This window comes from Oncorhynchus keta, chromosome 19 (genome assembly GCF_023373465.1).
Source record: "Oncorhynchus keta strain PuntledgeMale-10-30-2019 chromosome 19, Oket_V2, whole genome shotgun sequence".
Lineage (NCBI taxonomy): Eukaryota > Metazoa > Chordata > Actinopteri > Salmoniformes > Salmonidae > Oncorhynchus > Oncorhynchus keta.
Window position 1 is genome coordinate 57304796 of NC_068439.1, and position 23152 is coordinate 57327947.

General features: G+C 40.5%; 1 protein-coding gene across 3 annotated transcripts; it reads left to right on the forward strand.

Moving 5' to 3' along the window:
• The first annotated feature begins 5275 nt into the window (after window positions 1-5275).
• On the forward strand, window positions 5276-22022 carry LOC118398537 (zinc finger protein 239-like). 3 transcript variants are annotated; one of them, XM_035793982.2, is made up of 4 exons: window positions 5276-5742; window positions 16772-17761; window positions 18299-19171; window positions 19324-22022. In XM_035793982.2, exons 2-4 carry the CDS (start codon window positions 17506-17508, stop codon window positions 19368-19370), a joined length of 1176 nt encoding a protein of 391 aa, XP_035649875.1. In that variant the 5' UTR covers window positions 5276-5742; window positions 16772-17505; the 3' UTR covers window positions 19371-22022. The 3 variants fall into 3 exon arrangements, with proteins under 3 accessions (XP_035649875.1, XP_035649874.1, XP_052326811.1); XM_035793981.2 differs by having other exon boundaries at window positions 5281-5742; window positions 18296-19171; XM_052470851.1 differs by having other exon boundaries at window positions 5281-5742; window positions 18296-19171; window positions 21874-22022.
• The last annotated feature ends 1130 nt before the right edge of the window (window positions 22023-23152 follow it).

Sequence of the window (23152 nt, forward strand, 5' to 3'; positions counted from 1 at the left end):
TTGAATGATACTGTTAATAAAACAGTAATAACAATATTATAAATAACATTATAATTATAATAATCAACTTTAGAAAACACTTTCAATCCCATTGTTAATTAGCCCATTCATATTGGACGTAGTAAAATGGACACTCCTTTTATGGAGACACAACGTACACATAATTGTGCATGGTGCAATATGTATTTGCAGTATGAAAAAATTATTGAATTTAAGCTGATTGGTCACTCTTTATGGGCTGCCAAATGAGCAGCGACACTCCTCTTGGTGTAAACTCTGTGGATTTGGAAACTAGGAGTGCTCCTGAGTAGAATGGACTCCCTTTTACTGTGACACAAGCTACAGATAATTTTGTACGGCGCAATAAATGATAGGAGTACACAGACAACAAACAATGTTGACCAATTAGGCTTAAACAAATAAACATATTATCTTATAGAAATACTTTTAATTATTCTTTGTATGATAACTAGTATGAAATATATAAATAATTGTGCACATTTTCCATCATTTTCGCACTAATTATTATTTTACAAAGTAAACAGGACGCGACATTTATTCTGAAGGATTCCAAATATCCATGACCCGGAAGTACATAGTTATTCTTGCCTGCTTCACAGTGGTATCAAATATTTTTATAACAACGCCAGGATAAACCAGACCCTGTCATTTCTAATGGGGAGAAAATTATTCCTAGTGCGCAGGACTATCATTTTTTTTTTTCAACTTTGGCAAAGTGTAATGTCTATAAAATGCAGTCCACTCTGTTTGGTACAGATTTTAGTTTGGAAACAGAAAACTGTATGGAGATCAAATGTTTTGTCGATGAGAAAATGTGCAGAATATAGGCCAAAGTCCATCTCGATCCATCTTCTCCCACTTCCGTCCACTGTGCTTCCTATCATAAACATATTTGGTAATGAACGGAAACGCCAACCGGATGCTTCACATTTATACATCCGGTGAAATATCTGACTCATTGGTTGCAGTCCATATTCAAAGTAGACAGCTCTTAGCCATTGAATGACGTTTTACCTCCGAGTGTACCTTAAATGTCCCTTGCTCAAGCGAGGGGAGTGATGATCGGAGAAGCAACGTCCTTGGTGGAAATCTTGAAGTTGAGTTTAAAAACAACCAACCTAAAGCTATGAATGTACCTAGCTAACTACAGTTACCCATAGCTGGCTAGATAGTTTTATAGTTTGGTAATTTATTCAAATACATTTCAGAATTCAAAACATTATGTGTATAAAGCGAGCGAAGTGTTATAGGCTCATCACTACGATATATATATAAGCAAGGGGAGTGATGATCGGAGAAGCAACGTCCTATATAAGCAAACTAATGTCAAAATTTTGTCTGACATTCCCAAAATGAAGTTTGACACGTGACAACAGTTTGCGTTGAATTGTGAGTCATATCAACTTCACAAGGCCGAATAATTTTGCTCTCCATCCAACCTCACTGAGCTCGAGCTGTTTTGCAAGGAGGAATGGGAAAAAATGTCAGTCTCTCGATGTGCAAAACTGATAGAGACATACCCCAAGCGACTTACAGCTGTAATCGCAGCAAAAGGTGGCGCTACAAAGTATTAACTTAAGGGGGCTGAATAATTTTGCACGCCCAATTTTTCAGTTTTTGATTTGTTAAAAAAGTTTGAAATATCCAATAAATGCCGTTCCACTTCATGATTGTGTCCCACTTGTTGTTTATTCTTCACAAAAAATACAGTTTTATATCTTTATGTTTGAAGCCTGAAATGTGGCAAAAGTTCGCAAAGTTCAAGGGGGCAGAATACTTTCGCAAGGCACTGTACTTGACTACTCAGACCTAATAACTGAGGATAGCTTCATATTATTATTAGATTTTTATAAAGCATTTGACACAGTAGAGCATCAGTTTCTCTTCCACTCCCTTGAGAGACTTGGCTTTGGGGATTATTTTCTGTAAGGCTATTAAGACTCTATGCAAATGGGAAACAGCTCTATCAAATTGAAATATGGCACCTCGCCTAGATTTGAGTTAACGAGAGGATTTAGGCAAGGTTGTCCTATCTCCCCGTACCTGTTTTTATTAATCACCCAACTTCTTGCGAATTCTTTAAATAATAGTCCTGTACAAGGTATTTCCATAGGTGGTAAAGAAATTATTATAAGGCTGATGATACTACACTTTTTCTGAAAGACGCTAACCAAATTCCCATATCGATCAATGTGATACAATCCTATTCCAAAGCGTCTGGTCTATATCTTAACATTAATAACTGTGAACTCATAGCTGTCAAATATTGTGTGACATCTTCATATTATGGTAAGAACTTACATATTTACGCATAACCATTACAAAGGATCAAAACTCTAGAGGCTTACTAAATTTTAACCCTATTATTAAAAATACCCAGAAGAAGCTAAATCAATGGCTATAGAGGGACTTAGCTTTAAAAAGTAGAGTCCTAATAACCAGGGCCGAAGGTATCTCTAGACTAACATATGGCGCTCTCTCTTTATATCTTGACAGTAAAATAAGCAAGGAGATAGACCAGATGCTTTTCAACTTTCTTTGGAGAAAGCGTACCCATTACATTAGAAAAACTGTTGTAATGAACACTTATGACAAAGGTGGACTGAATTTTCTGGACTTTACTACTTAAAATAATACCTTTAAGATCAATTGGATAAAACAATTCCTAAGAAGACCCACTTCTATCTGGAATTTTATTCCTCATTGTGTCTTCTCTACTTTTGGTGTCCTTAACTTCATGTTGTTTTGCAATTATACTTATAATATTGACAAAATTCCAGTGAAACTTTCTGCTTTTCATCGGCAGGTTTTCTTGTCATGGTCCTTAATTTATAAACACAATGTTTCTCCACACAGATATTATATATGGAATAATCGGGATATACTGTATAAAAATACTTATTTGTTTTTAGAATATTGGTTCTGAAATAATATCCGATTGGTGAGCTAACTGGTAAATGCAGAGGGTCTTTTACTCAGTTATAAGGAATTCTTATCACTTTACAAGGTCCCTGTAACACCTAAATATTTTGCAATTGTTTTAGATGCCATTCCCTCAGGTGTTGCTCTGTTATTCAGGAATGTGTCAAGACCTGACCCTCAGAGCCTACCTTCTATTGACCCTGTTGACTCATCAGTAGGAAAGATTTGTTTCTCTTTTGGTCCATTCAACAACAGAGCGCTACGAACCTTGTTTCAGCAGGATGTTGTATGGATTTATTGATAATATATGTTGGTAAAAAGTTTGGATGTTGCCACACACATACCTACTTGTTGGCATTGTATTCATGTAAGAAAATTGTGGCAAGACATCAGTAGATTTATAATTGAACACATTTATGAAGATTTTACACTATTGTGGAGAGATGTACTGCTTGGATTCTTTACATGTGATAGAAATAAGCTGAAACATTTTTATGTAATTAATTGCATTATTCTTTTGGCCAAATTTCATATACAGAAATGTAAATTTACAAACAAAAAAACATTATCTTACCCTACAAAAAGAAATTGAACTGTATTTTAAGACAGTTAAGTACTCTACTAACAAAAAAAGCTGTTAGAATTGTAAGTATATGTATGTCCCTTATTAAGGTCCTTGTGTAATTGTAATGTGATACTGTACCCCCGAGCTCGATTGTCCATTGTTTGTCATCTATGTATGCTTGTGTTCCCTCGTGTGCTTTATGTATTGATTTGTAGTTAATAACCAAATAAATGTACAAATCAAACTGCATCCGGTTTTGACTGGGTTTCCCGGGAGAGAAAGTGGTTGGGAAGAGGGCTGAGGAGCAAACATAACGTGTTAGGACTGCAGCAATCAGGGCGGGGTTTGGGGTTTTAGAAATCAACCACTTTTCTTTAGATGTTAATTTTCTCGAAATCTAAAGGCACAATCTAGGTTCGAGCCAATGGCTTAAGCTGTTGAAAATATTATCACTCCAACCTCATGAAAGTGACAAACTGACACATTTTTGTTAAATAAAAACAATACTATTAAACTGTTCTTTCGTTCCAAAAGCCTGTGGAATTGTCTTTCCCAAAAGCTAGCTATTGGCTACTAGCTATCCAGTATAAAAGACCGGTTTGAAAACGCAATAGGTGAAGGTACCACCAAAGACAGTACAGTATGAAGATATGCTAAAACTGCTTCTCCAATCGAAATCCCCAATCACACTTGTAAGCGATGTTGGCTAGCTAAGCTCATGCACATGAACAAGTCTTCGCGTCTAACGGGCGTCTCAGGCCGAACTACGCATGTGCAGGCCGTGGAATCAAAGGCACTCCTTCAATATAAAGTCGTTTTTATCACCACCGAACATTTGGAAATAGAGTGCTGAGGAGTGGAAGTAATTTAGATATTCATTGTATTAATTGGATCTGTAGAGTTGCTATTTTCTAGAGTATTCATGTGTCAATTAACTCGTGACATTACTGGATTACTCATTATATAAATAAAGTCAAATTTAATCAACAAATACTATAGTCCGTTTTAAAAGGTTTAAGGGTACAAGACTGTAAGATATGTAAATCACCATGAATCCAATGTTTACCACTGCATTTTAAACAAATAAGAGAATGATTAAATTAGCATTATTTTAGGTTCTGGAGGAGCTGCAGCACCCCTGATAAATTGAATACATTTGCCAAAGTTATATAATTACTGCTGACTGTTCAGAAAGAAATGTAACAATTCAGAATAGCCTACTACACCATGAGAAGGCCTATAATTTAGCCACAGAGGATCATTAGCTTAAAAAAATGAAAAATTGCCTAGCTGTGGATTGCATAGCCTACAGTTGGGAACGAGCGGCAAATCTTTAAGTGAACAGCATGCTGACGACATTCAGCCTCAGATTCTCAGTTTGTCAGTGTTATTTCAATCATTTGTGCAATATTAACGATTCTGCCAAAGTCTCCAGTCATGTAAAATGAAGCATCATTGTATAATATAGGCCATATTTCTCCCTGACCGAAGGCTACTAAAAAGGTTTCCCCATGTGTACAACTTCTGTTACGCCCTACTGCAATATGCACGTACAATGAGCTATTTATTCTTATATATTTTTTTCGTTTTATTGGCAGACTACACTCGGTGTATTGCCGCCACCTACTGTACGGTATTAGTAAAATATCCCCCAAAACAAAATATGTTTTGGATGAACAAGACTAACCAAAATTCACGGTACTTCTGTTAAAATCACATAGTCTACACAGGCTCAAATGCGATGACATGCATACAATGCTTTGTTGTTGAGTTTATTATTTTCCTCTCGTGCGTGCACACTTTTTGTTCTGGTACCTCCTAAGCACTGGCTGAATTTATCTGACTCGTCTTGTAACTGGGACAACGGGCAGCCTCTCCCCGCTTGGCTCGATGGCATATTTAGGGATTTTCCCAACACAACCATATATGTACACAGTCATGTATCCTTAACCTTTTTTAACTGACTCTCTTATTTGTTCATTAAATCGGCCTTTATTCATATAATGCGTAATCCAGGAATGTAACGATTTAATTGGCACGAGAAAACTCGAGAAAATAGCAACTGCACAAATCGCAATGACAACAATGAATGGCTAAATTACTTCCGGACACTAAGGTTCCGCGGAGCTCCTCCTCACTATTCTTTATATTAGCGACACCCATTCAGTAGATATTTGAGCATTTTTAGTTATCTGTTCATGTAGTAGATTGGAATACAACGTTTGTTTGCTCAAGTAAGTAACGTTTCCTTCATTTGTGAGTAGTTTTACTTGTGTAACGTTAACAATTTAGCAAGCTAGCTAACGTTACTTGGCTAGGTTGCTAACGTTAGCTAGCTAGAAACATGAACTGTTGCTAGCTAACTCAATGGTAAATGCGGTTAAGTTGGATAGTAAACTGATTGTGTCCTTGCTAGACGAGTTATTTAGCTAACTAACTAGCTAACGTTAGATTTGTTAGCTTGATATCGATGTTTTATTCGTTTTGGAAATCAATATAGGCCCGATGTAGTGTAGTGGTAAATAACTAATAGGTGGTAAACTCTGATTTGTCGGTCGCGGTGAAACAGTAACACTTGCTGTACTTTTAATGCATTTTTCCGCAAAAGGTGTGTAAACTGTAGCGCAAAATAAAAAGGTGAGTAAAAGTGTTTTTACCCTCCACTACCACTGCATAGGCCAAGTATTATATTTGCTGTTTTTTCTTCTTCTTTGGGATTGGGTTGGTGGATCCAATCCATCTTCATAGTGCATACACTGCCACCTACTGTACTGAAGTGTGAGGCCAGTTACGGCCTGCCTACATGAAAATCTCTTCATTATTCCTGTTCCTAAAAGGAGAAGGAAAAAAATGCACCACCAACTAATCTTAACACCTACACTATATATACAAAAGTATGTGGTCACCCTTTCAAATTAGTGGATTTGGCTATTTCAGCCACACCCGTTGCTGACAGGTGTATAAAATCGAGCACACAGCCATGCACTCTCCATAGACAAACATTGTCAGTGGAATGGCCTTACTGAAGAGCTCAGTGACTTTCAACGTGGCATCGTCATGGGATGCCACCTTTCCAACAAGTCAGTTCATCAAATTTCTGCCCTGCTAGAGCTGCCTCGTTCAGCTGTAACTGTTGTTATTGTGGAGTGGAAACATCTAGGTGCAACAACGGCTCAGCAGCGAAGTGGTAGGCCACACTGAACGTGACCACCAAGTGTTGAAGTGCATGGTGCATAAAAATCTGTCCTCTGTTGTAGCACTCACTACTGAGTTCCAAAGTGCCTCTGGAAGCAATGTCAGCACAATAACTGTTAACCGGGAGCTTCATGAAATGGGTTTCCATGGCCGAGCAGCAGCACACAAGCCTAAAATCGCCATTCGCCATGCCAAACATCAACTGGAATTTATTATTATTATTTTTTTTTTTACTAGGCAAGTCAGTTAAGAACAAATTCTTATTTTCAATGACGGCCTAGGAACAGTGGGTTAACTGCCTGTTCAGGGGCAGAACGACAGATTTTGTACCTTGTCAGCTCGGGGATTTGAACTTGCAACCTTTGCAACCTTTCGGTTACTAGTCCAATGCTATAACCACTAGGCTACCCTGCCGCAGCCATTTGACTCTGGAGCAGTGGAAATGCTTTCTCTGGAGTAAATTAATCACGCTTCACCATCTGGCAGTCCGACGGACGAATCTGGGTTTGGCAGATGCCAAGAGAACACTACCGGCCTGAATGCATAGTGACAACTGTAAAGTTTGGTGGAGGAGGAATAATGGTCTGGGGCTGTTCTTCATTGTTTTTGGCTAGGCCCTTTAGTTCTAGTGAAGGGAAATCTTAATAGTACAGCATACAATGACATTCTAGACAATTCTGTGCTTCCAACTTTGTGGCAACAGTTTGGGGAAGGCCCCTTCCTGTTTCAAAACGACAAAGCGAGGTCCGTACAGAAATGGTTTATCGAGATTGGTGTGGAAGAACTTGACTGGCCTTCACAGAGCCCTGACCTCAGCCAGGCCTAATTGCCCAACATTAGTGCCCGACCTCACTAATGGTCTTGTGGCAGATTGGAAGTCCCCGCAGCAATGTTCCAACGTCTAGTGGAACGCCTTCCCAGAAAAGTAGAGGCTGTTATAGTAGCAAAGGGGGGGACCAACTCCATATTAATGCCCATGATTTTGGAATGAGATGTTTGACAAGCAGGCGTCCACCAATTTTTGGTCATGTAGTGTGTTTACCACTATTTACCACATACCACGTTTACCACATTAACTCTTCTGCAGTAAAATCTCATACACCCAGGTACTTCTCTGCAGTTGCCACCTACGCTGATTAAAAACCCACTACCCCATTCCACTACTTTGACCCTATCTGCTCCTGCCCATGCCAACAGCCTGCGAGGATGGGACACCACCCCTCAACACACCCCGTAACACTTCTGAAGTCAAATCTCAAATACCCAAACACTTCTCTGCAGCTGCCACCACATATATTTTCTGTGATTTATGCTCCATTTCTGCGATACAGTTGCTAACCATTGCTATGACATCTAAGAAGCCAAGCTTACTGAAGCATAACTCACTCCTTACCCTATCCCTCTGTACAGGCACAGATCTACTACTCACAGGGGTCCTCTCAGGATCCCTCACCATTGATCCAACCTCTGCATGCGACACCCTCTGCACTACTTTGACTCTGTCCACATAAATCTGCCTGTCTTGCACCGGACACTTCCGATCCCCAGCAACATGAGCACCCCTATAATTGACGCAACTTTATCCACCTAAACTACACAATCGTCTGTCCCATGCCCTCCAGCACACTTCCCACATCTCCCTCCTACACACTGCTGCAAGATGGCCATAAACCTGAAACACCTCAGTGGATTCGTCACAAAAGCTCTAACAGTATAACTGATATATCCTAATATGACTTTGTCTGGTAGAGACTCAACTCAAAAGGACTGACAATGACTGTTTCACCATGCTCCCCACCGGGTCTGCGTCGTACCAAACAGTGGGCATCACAAACAACAAGAATTTTCAACTTCAATTGTACCACCTCCACACATGACGCTACCCCATAAATCACTCCTTTCAATGGTGCCCTGTTCCTAAGAGCAAAGCAAGAAACAGATCTAGACCCAAGTTGTGTGACACGGAGTGCCTTCGCCCTCTAGTCAGAAGAAACACAAACAAATATCACAAGTCCACTGCAGGTTACCTTCACGGATTCAACTTCACCCAAATCCTTTCTCACCCACCATGAAACCACAAATGGATCTGCCAAAAGGCAAGTGATCCACTTCCTCCCAAAATTCCACTCCTACTGGTCCAGATTCTTCTTTATCATGTCTGACACCATTCTTCCTCAACACACATCTTCCCACTACACTCGGCTCTCCTTCCTCACTGTCCATAACCATGTCTATCCGTTCACCTCGCTCTTGCCGCGCCTTCATCCTCTACATTGCTTGCAAAGCACACACTGATGGCGTTTCTCATAAACACAACTTCTGTTCCATAGCCCATTTACAAGTCTGGCTATCTCTGACGTCTCCACGTCTCTTTCACGTCTACTCTCTCCTTCAACAATTTTCACAGACCTACTCGACAGCCTTGATCCTTACTACTTTGACCTCCTTCTCTGGAACATGATTCCCATCACAATTGCAGCATCGTGCATCCTCAGACTCAAACTGATATTCCGTCTGCAAATACTTGACACATGGCCTTACTTGAAAAATTATATTGTATTGGCTTTTGTACGTATACAACTTCATATACAGTACAGAAAGCCTTTCCTTCTTTCCATTCACAGTACGTGTTAATCAACGTGCCCCAACTATTCCCGGCATGTTGTCCCTAAACCATGAAGCTTCGATCCAGTGAGACACCAGATATGACACCTTTCTTCGGTGCCTTACTCTAAAAATCATAACTCTCCACTTTGTACATTGAAAGTTTAAAGAGCCACAGAGCTTTCTCCTTTTGCTTATTCAATACACATGAAACACCAACATTTACATTTACATTTAAGTCATTTAGCAGACGCTCTTATCCAGAGCGACTTACAAATTGGTGCATTCACCTTATGACATCCAGTGGAACAGCCACTTTACAATAGTGCATCTAAATCTTTTAAGGGGGGTGAGAAGGATTACTTTATCCTATCCTAGGTATTCCTTAAAGAGGTGGGGTTTCAGGTGTCTCCGGAAGGTGGTGATTGACTCCGCTGTCCTGGCGTTGTGAGGGAGTGTGTTCCACCATTGGGGAGCCAGAGCAGCGAACAGTTTTGACTGGGCTGAGCGGGAACTGTACTTCCTCAGTGGTAGGGAGGCGAGCAGGCCAGAGGTGGATGAACGCAGTGCCCTTGTTTGGGTGTAGGGCCTGATCAGAGCCTGGAGGTACTGAGGTGCCGTTCCCCTCACAGCTCCGTAGGCAAGCACCATACTACTCCTGATCAATCTGACCAACTCCACCTTTCACAATTCTTCCTTCACTCTCTTCGTAACTACAAACGGGTCTCCCAAATAAAAATCCTTATTCATGAAACGTACTCCAACCAGAAACTGCAATTCAATTCTAACTTCAGATTTTTTAGCTTCATTCTTATTTATTAACATCGTTCAGTTATTCTTACCAACTTAACTCGCGCCAACAGAATCAAACATTGCATCCCCTTCTACCATTACACGACCTGCCAAATTCAAGCTCATCAGAGATTTGGATGTAATGATGAGATACCTACAGTACCAGTCAAAAGTTTGGACACACTTACTCATTCAAGGGTTTTTCTTTATTTTTACTATTTTCTACATTGTAGAGGAATAGTGAAGACCTCAACACTATGAAAAAACACACTGGAATCATGTAGTAACCAATGTAAATCAAATCAAAATATATTTATATTTGAGATTCTTCAAAGTAGCCACCTCATTTCCTTGACAGCTTTGCACACTCTTGGCATTCTCTCAACCAGCTTCATTAGGTATTCACCTGGAATACATTTCAATTAACAGGTGTGCCTTGTAATTTGTGGAATTTCTTCCCTTCTAATTGCGTTTGAGCCAATCAGTTGTATTGTGACAAGGTAGGTGTGGTGTACAGAAGATAACCTTATTTGATAAAAGACCAAGTCCATATTTTTGCAAGAACAGCTCAAATAAGCAAAGAAACAACAAGTTTCTTCTAGTGCAGTCGCAAAAACCATCAAGGGCTATGATGAAACTGGTTCTCATGAGGACCGCCACAGGAAAGGAAGACCCAGAGTTACCTCTTCTGCAGAGGACAAGTTCATTAGAGTTACCAGCCTCAGAAATTGTAGCCCAAATAAATGCTTCAGAGTTCAAGTAACAGACACGTCTCAGAGGAAACTGCATGAATCAGGCCTTCCTGGTCGTATTGCTGCAAAGAAACCACTACCAAAGGGCACCAATAATAAGAAGAGACTTGCTTGGGCCAAGAAACACAAGCAATGGACTTTAGACTTGTGGAAATCTATCCTTTGGACTAGAGGTCGACCTATTAATCGAAATGGCCGATTAATTGGGGCCGATTTCATGTTTTCTTAACAATCGGAAATCTGTATTTTTGGACACCGATTTTGCCTATTTATTTTTATACTCCTTTATTTAACTAGGCAAGTCAGTTAAGAACACATTCTTATTTTCAATGACGGCCTAGGAACGGGTGGGTTAACTGCCTTGTTCAAGGGCAGAACGACAGATTTTTACCTTGTCAGCCCTGGGGATTCAATCTTGCAACCTTACAGTTAACTAGTCCAACGCTCTAACCACCTGCCTCTCATTGCACTCCACAAGGAGCCTGCCTGTTACGCGAATGCAGTAGAAGCCAAGGTAAGTTTCTAGCTAGCATTAAGCTTATCTTATAAAAAACAATCAATCAATCATAATCACTAGTTAACTACACATGGTTGATGATATTACTAGTTTATCTAGCGTGTCCTGCGTTGCATATAATCAATGCAACACGGGGATGATTTAACAAAAGCGCATTTGCGAAAAAAGCAGAATCGTTTGTATGACTGTACCTAACCATAAACACCAATGCCTTTCTTAAAATCAATACACAGAAGTATGTATTTTTTTATATACTAAGTATTTAGTCAGCCATCAATTGTGCAAGTTCTCCCACTTAAAAAGATGAGAGGCCTGTAATTTTCATCAAAGGTACACTTCAACTATGACAGACAAAATGAGAGAAAAAAATCCAGAAAATCACATTGTAGGATTTTTTTAAATGAATTTATTTGCAAATTATGGTGGAAAATAAGTATTTGGTCACCTACAAACAAGCAAGATTTCTGGCTCTCACAGACCTTCTTTAAGAGGCTCCTCTGTCCTCCACTTGTTACCTGTATTAATGGCACCTGTTTGAACTTGTTATCAGTATAAAAGACACCTGTCCACAACCTCAAACAGTCACACTCCAAACTCCACTATGGCCAAGATCAAAGAGCTGTCAAAGGACACCAGAAACAAAATTGTAGACCTGCACCAGGCTGGGAAGACTGAATCTGCAATAGGTAAGCAGCTTGGTTTGAAGAAATCAACTGTGGGAGCAATTATTAGGAAATGGAAGACATACAAGACCACTGATAATCTCCCTCGAACTGGGGCTCCACGCAAGATCTCACCCCATGGGGGCAAAATGATCACAAGTACAGTGAGCAAAAATCCCAGAACCACACGGGGGGGACCTAGTGAATGACCTGCAGACAGCTGGGACCAAAGTAACAAAGCCTACCATCAGTAACACACTATGCCACCAGGGACTCAAATCCTGCAGTGCCAGACGTGTCCCCCTGCTTAAGCCAGTACATGTCCAGGCCCGTCTGAAGTTTGCTGGAGAGCATTTGGATGATCCAGAAGAAGATTGGGAGAATGTCATATGGTCAGATGAAACCAAAATATAACTTTTTGGTAAAAAGAATGCTGAGTTGCATCCAAAGAACACCATACCTACTGTGAAGCATGGGGGTGGAAACATCATGCTTTGGGGCTGTTTTTCTGCAAAGGGACCAGGACGACTGATCCGTGTAAAGGAAAGAATGAATGGGGCCATGTATCATGAGATTTTGAGTGAAAACCTCCTTCCATCTGCAAGGGCATTGAAGATGAAACGTGGCTGGGTCTTTCAGCATGACAATGATCCCAAACACACCGCCTGGGCAATGAAGGAATGGCTTCGTAAGAAGCATTTCAAGGTCCTGGAGTGGCCTAGCCAGTCTCCAGATCTCAACCCCATAGAAAATCTTTGGAGGGAGTTGAAAGTCCATGTTGCCCAGCAACAGCCCCAAAACATCACTGCTCTGGAGGAGATCGGCATGGAGGAATGGGCCAAAATACCAGCAACAGTGTGTGAAAAACTTGTGAAGACTTACAGAAAAAAATGTACCTCTGTCATTGCCCCAATAGTGTATATAACAAAGTATTGAGATAAACTTTTGTTATTGACCAAATACTTATTTTCCACCATAATTTGCAAATAAATTCATAAAAAATCCTACAGTGTGATTTTCTGGATTTTTTTTCTCATTTTGTCTGTCAGTTGAAGTGTACCTATGATGAAAATTACAGGCCTCTCTCATCATTTTAAGTGGGAGAACATGCACAATTGGTGGCTGACTAAATACTTTTTTGCCCCACTGTACGTGTGGTTCCCACCATGAAGCATGGAGGAGAAGGTGTGGGGGTGCTTTGCTGGTGACACTGTCAGCGATTCTATTTAGAATTCAAGGCACACAACCAGCATGACTTCAACATCATTCTGCAGCGATACGCCATCCCATCTGGTTTTTGCTTAGTCGGACTATCATTTGTTTTTCAACAGGACAATGACCCAACACACCTCCAGGATGTGTAAGGGCTATTTGACCAAGAAGGAGAGTGATGGAGTGCTGCATCAGATTACAATCACCTGACCTCAACCCAATTGAGATGGTTTGAGATGAGTTGGACCACAGAGTGAAGGAAAAGCAGCCAACAAGTGCTCAGCATATGTGGGAACTCCTTCAAGACTGTTCGAAACGTAATCCTGGTGAATCTGGTTGAGAGAATGCCAAGAATGTGCAAAGCTGTCATCAAGGGTGGCAACTTTGAAGAATGTAAATTTATAAAATATATTTGGATTTGTTTAACACTTTTTTGTTTTGTTTTGGTTACAACATGATTGCATATGTGTTATTTCAACATTTTGATGTCTTCACTATTCTACGATGTAGAAAATAGTAAAAATAAAGAATGAGTACGTGTGTCCAAACTTTTGACTGGTACTGTATGTCTCCACTCTAACAGTTGGTTTTGTTGTCCACAAAGCGGAATGGTAGGCTGTCAAGCTCCCGCCTCTTCCTCTTTGGATTGGTGGATGCATTTAATTATTTTATTACTTTTTTGAATATTCGATGAGGTGTTGACATCAACCGCCTGTGTTCAATGGAAAGATGCTATGCTTACTAGCATTGTCATGAATATGCATAGCCATCTCAAGGCACCTTCGATATAGTATTTCTTTCTCAAAGTTGTCGGGATGTCACGTGTCCTACTTATCAGTACAATCGTCAGCTGGTCCTCCTCAACACTTAATGCCACTCCAGTTATAATTTCTTTCAACGCCGCCCTGTTCCGGAGAGCAAAGCATGTCACCGGTCTTGTTCCGAGGCACGTGGTGTGGAGCGCCCGCTCCCTCTGGATGGAAGACACACAAAAAATAATCACAAGTCGGCCTCCCGAGTGGCGCAGTGGTCTAAGGCACTGCATCGCAGTGCTAGCTATGACAAGAGATTCTGGGTTTGAGTCATGGGGTGGTGCACAATTGGCCCAGTGTCATCTGGGTTCAGGGGGGGTTTGGCCAGCAGGGATGCCCTTGTCCCATCACGCACTAGTAACTCCTATGGCTGGCCTGGCGCAGTGCACGCTGACACGGTCGCCAGGTGTACTGTGTTACCTCCAACACATTGGTGCGGCTGGCTTCCGGTTTAAGTATGCATTGTTTCAACAACCTGTGTGGCCTGGTTGTGTTGTTTTTCGGAGGACGCAAGGCTCTCGACATTCGCCTCTCCCGAGTCCGTACGGGAGTTGCAGCGATGAGACAAGACTGTAACTACCAATTGGTACCACGAAAAAGGGGTAGAAAAAAATATAATAACAAAAATAATAATAATCACAAGTCTACTTCGAGTTACTTTCACCGATTTTCAACATTCCCCAACCTCTTCTCCACCCACCCTGACACCCCATGGATCAGCCAGAAGGCAAGGATCTATTCTCTCAAAAAATCTCACTCCCACTGAGCCAGCATCAGAATCATCCTAGTCATTATCCTGATGAGGCTTGAACTCGGCGGTCTTCCCCGTATATGCCACCGCAGGTAATTCCTCCTCACTCTCATCAGGTTTGTTTTCTGAGCTACCGAAAGCATGTTTTTTTCCCCCATTTTTGTACTTTGACGCCAATCTTTCTCACCACACCGCTTCCCTCTCCACTCGGCTCCTTTCCTTCTCCACGCTCTTTCCGCTCCTTCATCTGCTGAAATAGCAAATGGTTCTTGTATTTTGAATATGACCATATTCCTCCACTCCGGAAACCTTTTATCCTTCTCATCCTCTCGTTGTAGCTAGCTTGCTGCTTCTTCTGTTATGGTATATTAGCGTTCACACTTTAGTGTGCATGCCTGCACCTTCTGTCCGGGATGGAAACAGGATTCCCAAAAAACTGAACCAATGTGGGTTCATGTATTCATACAAACTACCTAAATAAATAAACAAAACTAAATCAAAGTACTTTTCTGTTAAAAATAAAATGGATAACTAGGTCTTCCATTCCGTCCGACATTGTTTCAACTTCTGTGTTCTAGTTCTTAGAATCACTGTCTTCTATAGTATAGAGTACCACAGTATGAGTCATAATACCCATAAAACCTAGCGGTAAAACATGGTTTCCAATAGTTTCCGCCATAGTTTCCCCCATAGTGGTTTTTAGAAACACTTAAAATAAGGGCTGCGTTCCATGTAGGCTTACCCTGGCGTGACGTTTAGATACCTTGTCCTAGAGAGATTTACACAGTTGACTTTCATTAACATATTCGGCTGTATTTAACACCCAAAAAGGAAATTATATTTAGCTGCTAATGTAGCTATCATAAACAACTTCAAATGGCATGATGATCTAGATAAGACTGCCAAATCAGGACAAAGGTAAGAATCTCTGGATTAACTATCTAATGTTAGCTAAATGTAGTAATGAATAGATTAGCTACATTTCTTTGAATTGACAATTCTGTGAACTGTCTTACGTAAATTTTAAATGACCTGTTAACAAAGTTGTCAGAGATGACTGACAGGAGCTTGCAGGGATTTGTAGTCTTGCATGATGTCTACTTTGATGCTAAGTAGCATTTTCAAATTGGGATTAAATAGAGCTGAATATATTGATAAAAAGTACCTTGTCTGAGAGAGATTTACATGGTTATCAAAACATCATGCCAGGGTATGCCTACACTAAACAGTCCTTATTTTAAGTGTTTCTAAAATCCCCCATGGAAAAAATGAATGGTAGAAAAACGATTGGAACCAATTTCCCTGTTTTGACCGCTAGGTTTTGTGGGTATTATGACTCCACTGTGGGGCTCTATTATGGTGGTCCACAAACAAAGGTTTTAGGTACATGCCACCACCTACTGTATGGGGTGAAAACTGGGGAACTTTAATGCAGAAAAACACAGAAAAAAGGGAAAGGGTGAAACAAAACATTGATGTTATTGCAACAGTGCTTGATAATGTAGCCTAGCTTGTGAGCTTTGTCACGCCTGGAAGTTAAACTAGGGGGAACAAAGGGTTGTAACTAGTTACCACAGCCACTATATTGTAAAAGTTCAAAACATTTTTTCACCTTTTTGGTCTTCATTTAAGGTTAGGGTTAGTCAAGGTTAGCAGTGTGTTTTTTAAATTTGATTTAGCAGTGTGGTTAAAGGAAAGGGCGATACTAGTCAGTCGCACAACTGAATGCATTCAACCGAAATGTGTCTTCCGCATTTAACCCAATCCCACTGAATCAGAGACCATAAGCTTGGCACCTAAGTTTAGGGTTAGGTTTCAAATCAATTGAATATTCATTGTAGAAATAGGTGGGGTTTAGCCATTTGTGGCTGTGGTAAATAGTGACGGCCAGAACAGTGTCCAATATCTTGAAATGTCTTTGCTTACACTCTGATAAACAATGCCAACTGTTATGTCTTCTGCCTAGGTGGTGTCCACTGTCCAGTGCATCAGGGGGAGTTTTAATTGCTGGTGCAACCTATATAGTGGTCTGATGCATTGCCGAAACGTCCAGACTGGAACCAAACAATGGACAGAGTAGGCTGCCCTGCACGGGTGTCACACCAGTCCTTGATGGCAGCTGCAGTGTCTGTGGGTTTTCCTTTCTCCATTGCACTTAACTGATCAGCCAATGTTATTGATTTGAGGCCAACGTACACCAGTGATGTACTATACTTTATCTTGGCCAGGTCGCAGTTGCAAATGAGAACTTGTTCTCAACTAGCCTACCTGGTTAAATAAAGGTGAAATAAAATAAATAAATAAATAAAAATATTAGTTAATGTGCAACATTCTGAACTTTACAGATAGAAATGGAATGAATAGGTTCTAGACGATTCCCATTTCTAGATGACAAAGTTTTATGCAGAATACATTTTGTCTATCTGAGCATACGGTAATGTTGCAGCTGAACAGGGCCCTGTTCTAAATTAGACACTGACTAAAACGGAAAAAGGAATACCTGAATCGTGTTCATTAGCGCATACTGTAGAAAAACATTTTAAAATAGGAAACACAAACAAGCTTATTAAACAACATTTCACTCTGTTTCGGGTCACTGTCTTCCATTGTGTGCCTACTGAACATGACCCAGCAGACACTGCGGCAGCCCTCCAGGTATTGAGCCCAGCTGTACAGGCATAAGCCCTGCAGGGTTTTAGTATGGCTTCAGAGAAGATGGATGATTACAGTGGGACACTGGGGCTGAATGTTTACGTCAAAGAGGAGGAGGAAGCGGTGCAGGTGGAGGATTTCACAATGAAGGACAAGGAGGCATTCACAGTGAAGGAGGAGGATGAAGCTTTCACAGTGAAGGAAGAGGTGTTGACTTTCACATTTAAAAAAGAAGAGGAAGAAGTTTCAACAGTGAAAGAAGAAGAGGACGAGGTTATCACAGTGAAAATTGAGGAGGGTGGAGGTAAGTAGTCCTAAGCGATGGCTTGAAAAACGACATTTCAACTCTTCAGTAGGACTGGAAGTGTTGTTTAAAAAGTCATTATGACGTTCTTCATTTGAGTTCTTAGGGGGATGTTCCATTCAAAATACAATTTAGCATGATTCTAAACACAACTTGGCTGTTGATTCCCCAAAGCAGACTTTTTTTGTATTTAGTTCCCTTATATTAACATGATTTTGTTGAGTCAGTATTGCCATAGAGCTCCATCCAATTTCATTCAGAACATTTGTCAACGCCAAACACTCCTATCCAACTCCTATTATGGCCAGCATCCCTTTCTGAAGAACGTGTCTGCATTAGATTTGAAAAAAGTTACTTTCTTGCTAGAAAGATTCTGTACTTGCTTCAGCTGCTAAAAATGCTAACTGGAAAAGGGAGAAGTGGGAGCTGACACCGGTTGTTATAACACCTTCTAGCAAATATGTTATTTTATTTATTATTTTATGCTGATGCTACATTTTTTACTTGTTTACAAAATTATTCTCATCCTCACAGCAGAGAGGCCTAGCCCCAGCACCGAGACTAAATGGGGCTCGAAGAGTGGAAAAAGTTTGATACAGGAACTAGACTGGCGAGCTCCTGTGGAGAAACCTCACTGCTGTTCCCAGTGTGGCAAAACATTCTCAGAGTCCGGAAACCTGAAGCAGCACATGCGGACGCACAGCGGAGAGAGACCTTACCACTGCTCCAAATGTGGGAAACGCTTCATACAATTGGGACACTTCAACAGCCACCAGCGCACGCACACGCAGGAGAAACCGTTCAGTTGCGGTGAGTGCGGGAAGAGTTTCTCTCAGAGAATCAATTTGAAGAAACACCAGCTCACACACTCCGGTGAGAGGCCTTTCCTGTGCTCTGACTGCGGGAAGAGTTTCTCTTCATCTACCAACCTAAAAAGACACCAGAGCACGCACAGCAATGAAAAGCCTTTCCAGTGCACCAACTGTGAGAAAAGTTTCACTCATATACACCACTTGACACGTCATCAGACCGTACACACGGGGGAGAAACCTTACACTTGCTCTGACTGTGGAAGGAGTTTCTCCCTCCAGGGGACTTTAAAGAAACACCAGCGCACACACACCGGGGAGAAACCGTACCAGTGCTTGCTCTGCGGGAAGAATTTCTCTCTTTCGGTGGCACTGAAGAGACACCAGCTCATGCACACTGGAGAGAAACCATACCAATGCTCTCAATGCGGGAAGAGTTTCACCCAAAAGGGACAATTAACTCAACACCAGGGCACACATGAACTAGAAAAGCCTTACCCCTGCTCCCAGTGTGGGAAAAGTTACTCCTCAGCCCCCTCGTTAAAAGCACATCAGAGGACTCACAAAGAGTCAACGTCACTCGCAATGACAGCACATTTCAGTAAGTAAATTATTGAACTGGTTGTCTCTGATTGGGATTGATAGCCTACATTTGAAACTATAGATGCCTTAAATGCTTTGTCATGTTCAAACAAAACTCTTAGTCCCAATTTCATTTTCTCTCTGAAATGTTCACTTGCACACTCCTTACAGATTTAAAAGGAATGGACTGGTTTGCATTCAGTACCACAGAACGGTGAGCAACCTTGAATTCAATGGAAACTGCACTTAAAAACTTTAAGCCAATTGCAACCATCGATGGCCACCAGATTATCGCCAGCTGATCTTTAGTTAAACCAGTAATTGGCGCTAAAATCACCTACACAGCTACACACCTATCTCAATCTCTATCTCAATTGCAACCATTATTGGACACCATTACCTCTCCCTAAAGTGGATGTTGAGCTTTACTCTTAGTTCTGATTTTAAGACTATTTTGCCCTCTGTTGGGTATTATCATCAGAACAATTGAATCCTGTTTTTTTTTTGCAGATTCAAGGTGATTTTAATCAATTTGACAATCATTCCATACAACTCAAGTAAAGTATTTAATTTACTTGTTTTCCACAGCAAATCCTCTATGGCAGTGTAGCCTACCCTACGCATTTTATGATTGGAAAAATCATGGTGTAGGATAAATTTGTTTCCAATTTATGTAATCCATTAATGATTTAACTTGTCTAAATAAAATATGGCATTTTTTTCCATCGAGAGGTGAAGAACAATTTCCTGAACTGTAGGATACACATTTGAAACAGTATTGTAGGCCATTTTTTAATAAAATTATCTTGTATTCTATTTGGAAGTCGTTCTCTTAATTTAATTAAAGTGCTTAATTTTTTATATTGATATTTAAATTGTCTATCACGTGTTGCCACAATCCATATCGCAGCATAGCCTAGTGGTTAGAGCTTTGTACTAGTAACCGAAAGGTTGCAAAATCGAATCCCCGAGCTGACAAGGTACAAATCTGTTCATCTGCCCCTGAACAAGGCAGTTAACACACTGTTCCTAGGCAGTCATTGAAAATAAGAACTTGTTCTTAACTGACTTACCTGGTAAAATAAAAAAATATGGTAATATTACTTAATTGGGATGGAAGTAGGGAACGCAGACAATGACCATTTTCGTTGTCTAGTATCATGCGGGCTTAACACTGTAACAACATATCAGTTGGTCTGATAGTTTATTTGGGTGTTATTTTTAGCTCAGAGCTCCGTGTAATCTCCCAGAAGTATTGTTTGACGGAAACCAGCGTTAACACAGTGATGAGTGCGTAGTTTGTTGCTTGTTTGTTGCAATGAACGCGTGTGACTATGGTTGCCCAGAGAGCAGATCCCATAGGGTTTGCTGCATGATTTTCCGATGAACACACCAATATTGATCAGGCAACACTTAACCACACCCACCAAACGGGAGTAAACATACCTCAAAGGCTGTTGAAGATGGGTGTGCACTGTTTTGGGGTAACGTGTCGTTCAATAGAAACCGTCACACAACTGAGCAAACTTTGTAGCGAACTGAATGCACCCTTGGTGTTGTGCTGTGTTTGTAACCAACTGAGCGGTGGGAATTTCCCACTTTTGCAGTCGTAAATACCAGTTGGATGCATTCGCATGTTTTGAACTCGTTGAAAAATATTGATTGGCTAATGTCCAACAAGCTGGGTAAACCATAAACTAACAGTACAGCTATCATGCTTGTTAACAGATTAGTGTTCAAAACCCATATTAGTAGATGTCTTTTTATAAATAATGTGTTGTTGCATTGAAAGGTCCAATGCAGACGTTTTTATCTAAATATTACATTTCTGGTTAGCAATTAAGTACCCTACTGTCTATAAACAAAAGTAACTTCTTAGCAAATAGCAATTTCTCAAGCAATGAATGTTGCTAGGACTGTCTAGGTGGGGAAAACTAGCTGTTATTGGTAGAGGTTTGGAACTCTCTTTCTTATTGGTCTATTAACTAATTTGCCACCTGTTGATGTCACCAGGCAGGCCAAAACTCCATCCCACCAAAGCAGGCAGATATTTTAGGCTGTCTTCAAACAGCTCTTATGCTAAAATGGCATAATCACAATTTCACAGTATTATTCCAACCTCATAGTGTAGAAAAAATATAAAACACAGGAAAATCACGTTTTGCACTCCCCATGCTGTCAGTCAAGAACAAATTCTTATTTAGGGCCTACACTGGCAAAACCCAGACGACGCTGGGCCAATTGTGCACCGCCCTATGGGACTCCCAATCACAGCCAGTTGTGATACAACCTGGTTTCGATCCAGGGTGTCTGTAGTGACGCCTCTAGCACTGAGATGCAGTGCCTTCGACCGCTGTGCCACCCAGTTGCTACAATAGCACAGATATATCTATGATTTTCCCCAGTGGTATGTGGTAAATTCCCACCTGCCACTTGGTTACAAACGCACATAGGGAATGTGTTGGGAACTCCCTCAAGCCAGTGCATGCACCAATCCAATGGCACTAAATCTTTGAGGGGGGAGTGAACAAGTGCACAACTTGGGGGAGAAACTAAATTGGGTGTGCACCTTTTCACTAATCCCACTTTTCTAATATTGGACTGCACTAAGTAAGCAGACTGAAGTTCAATGCTCACTGCATGTAATTGCTTATTGATGATGCTATACTGTATTTTATTCATATGATCTTACTAATGTGGTTGTATATATTATTTTTCCAGATGTGTAAAACCAAGCAAATTCCTGTCAACATTGTTATTGTAAAATGTAATCACCTCAACAGATGGATCAGAACTGCAAGCAACTTTGTCAAAGATACAAGTTAGGCATTATCGCACAAATGAATAAATATATCAATGTAATCAGCACAGATGTTACTGATCAGGTTCTCTTATTGATTCTATTACTTAAAAACATGCTTGAAAAGTTATTTATTGAAAATGATAAAAGGGGGGGAATAAAGGAGATTGGAAGTTGTAGGAAAGTATTAAGGCTCTATTTTCAGCTGACCTTAAACCAGCGCAATTGTCAAACGCATGCTCATTAGCAATTTCAACCTGTTAAAGCCGGTGCTCTTCTACACTGAACATAAATATAAAGACAGAATGCAACGGTTTCAAAGACTTTACTGAGTCACAGTTCCTATAAGGAAATCAGTCAATTGAAATAAATAAATTGGGCCGTAATCAATGTATTTCACGTGACTGGAAATAGAAGGTAGGGGCGTAGATCAGAAAACCAGTCAGCATGTGGTGTATTTGGTATTTTATTAGGATCCCCATTAGCTGTTGCAAAAGCAGCAGCTACTCTTCCTGGGATCCACATCAAACATGACATAATACAGAACATTAATAGACAAGGACAGAACTACATACATTTTAGGTCAAATAGGGGAGAGGCGTTGTGCTGTGAGGTGTTGCTTTATTTTATTTTTTACTTTTCTCAGTTTTGTTGTTTATTTGAGCAATACAAGATGGAATGGCGTTCCATGCAATAATGTCTCTATATAATACTGTACGCTTTCTTGAATTTGTTCTGTATTTAAGGACTGTGTAAAGACCCCTGGTGGCATGCCTAGTGGGGTAAGTGTGTGTGTCAGAGCTGTTTGTAAGTTGACTATGCAAACAATTTGGGATTTTCAACACAATGTTTCTTATGAAAAATAAGAAGTGATGCGGTCAGTCTCTCAAATCTTAGCCAAGAGAGATTGGCATGCATAGTATTTATATCAGCCCTCTGATTACAATGAAGAGCAAAATGTTCCGCTCTGTTCTGGGCCAGCTGCAGTTTAACTAGGTCTTTCCTTGCAGCACTCGACAACACAACTGGACAATAATCAAGATAAGACAAAACTAGAGCCTGTAGAACTTTCTTTTTGGAGTGTGGTGTCAAAAAAGCAGAGAATATCTTTATTATGGACAGACCTTTCCCCATCTTTACAACCATCAAATCTATGTTTTGACCATGACAGTTTACAATCTGAGGTAATGCCAAGTAATT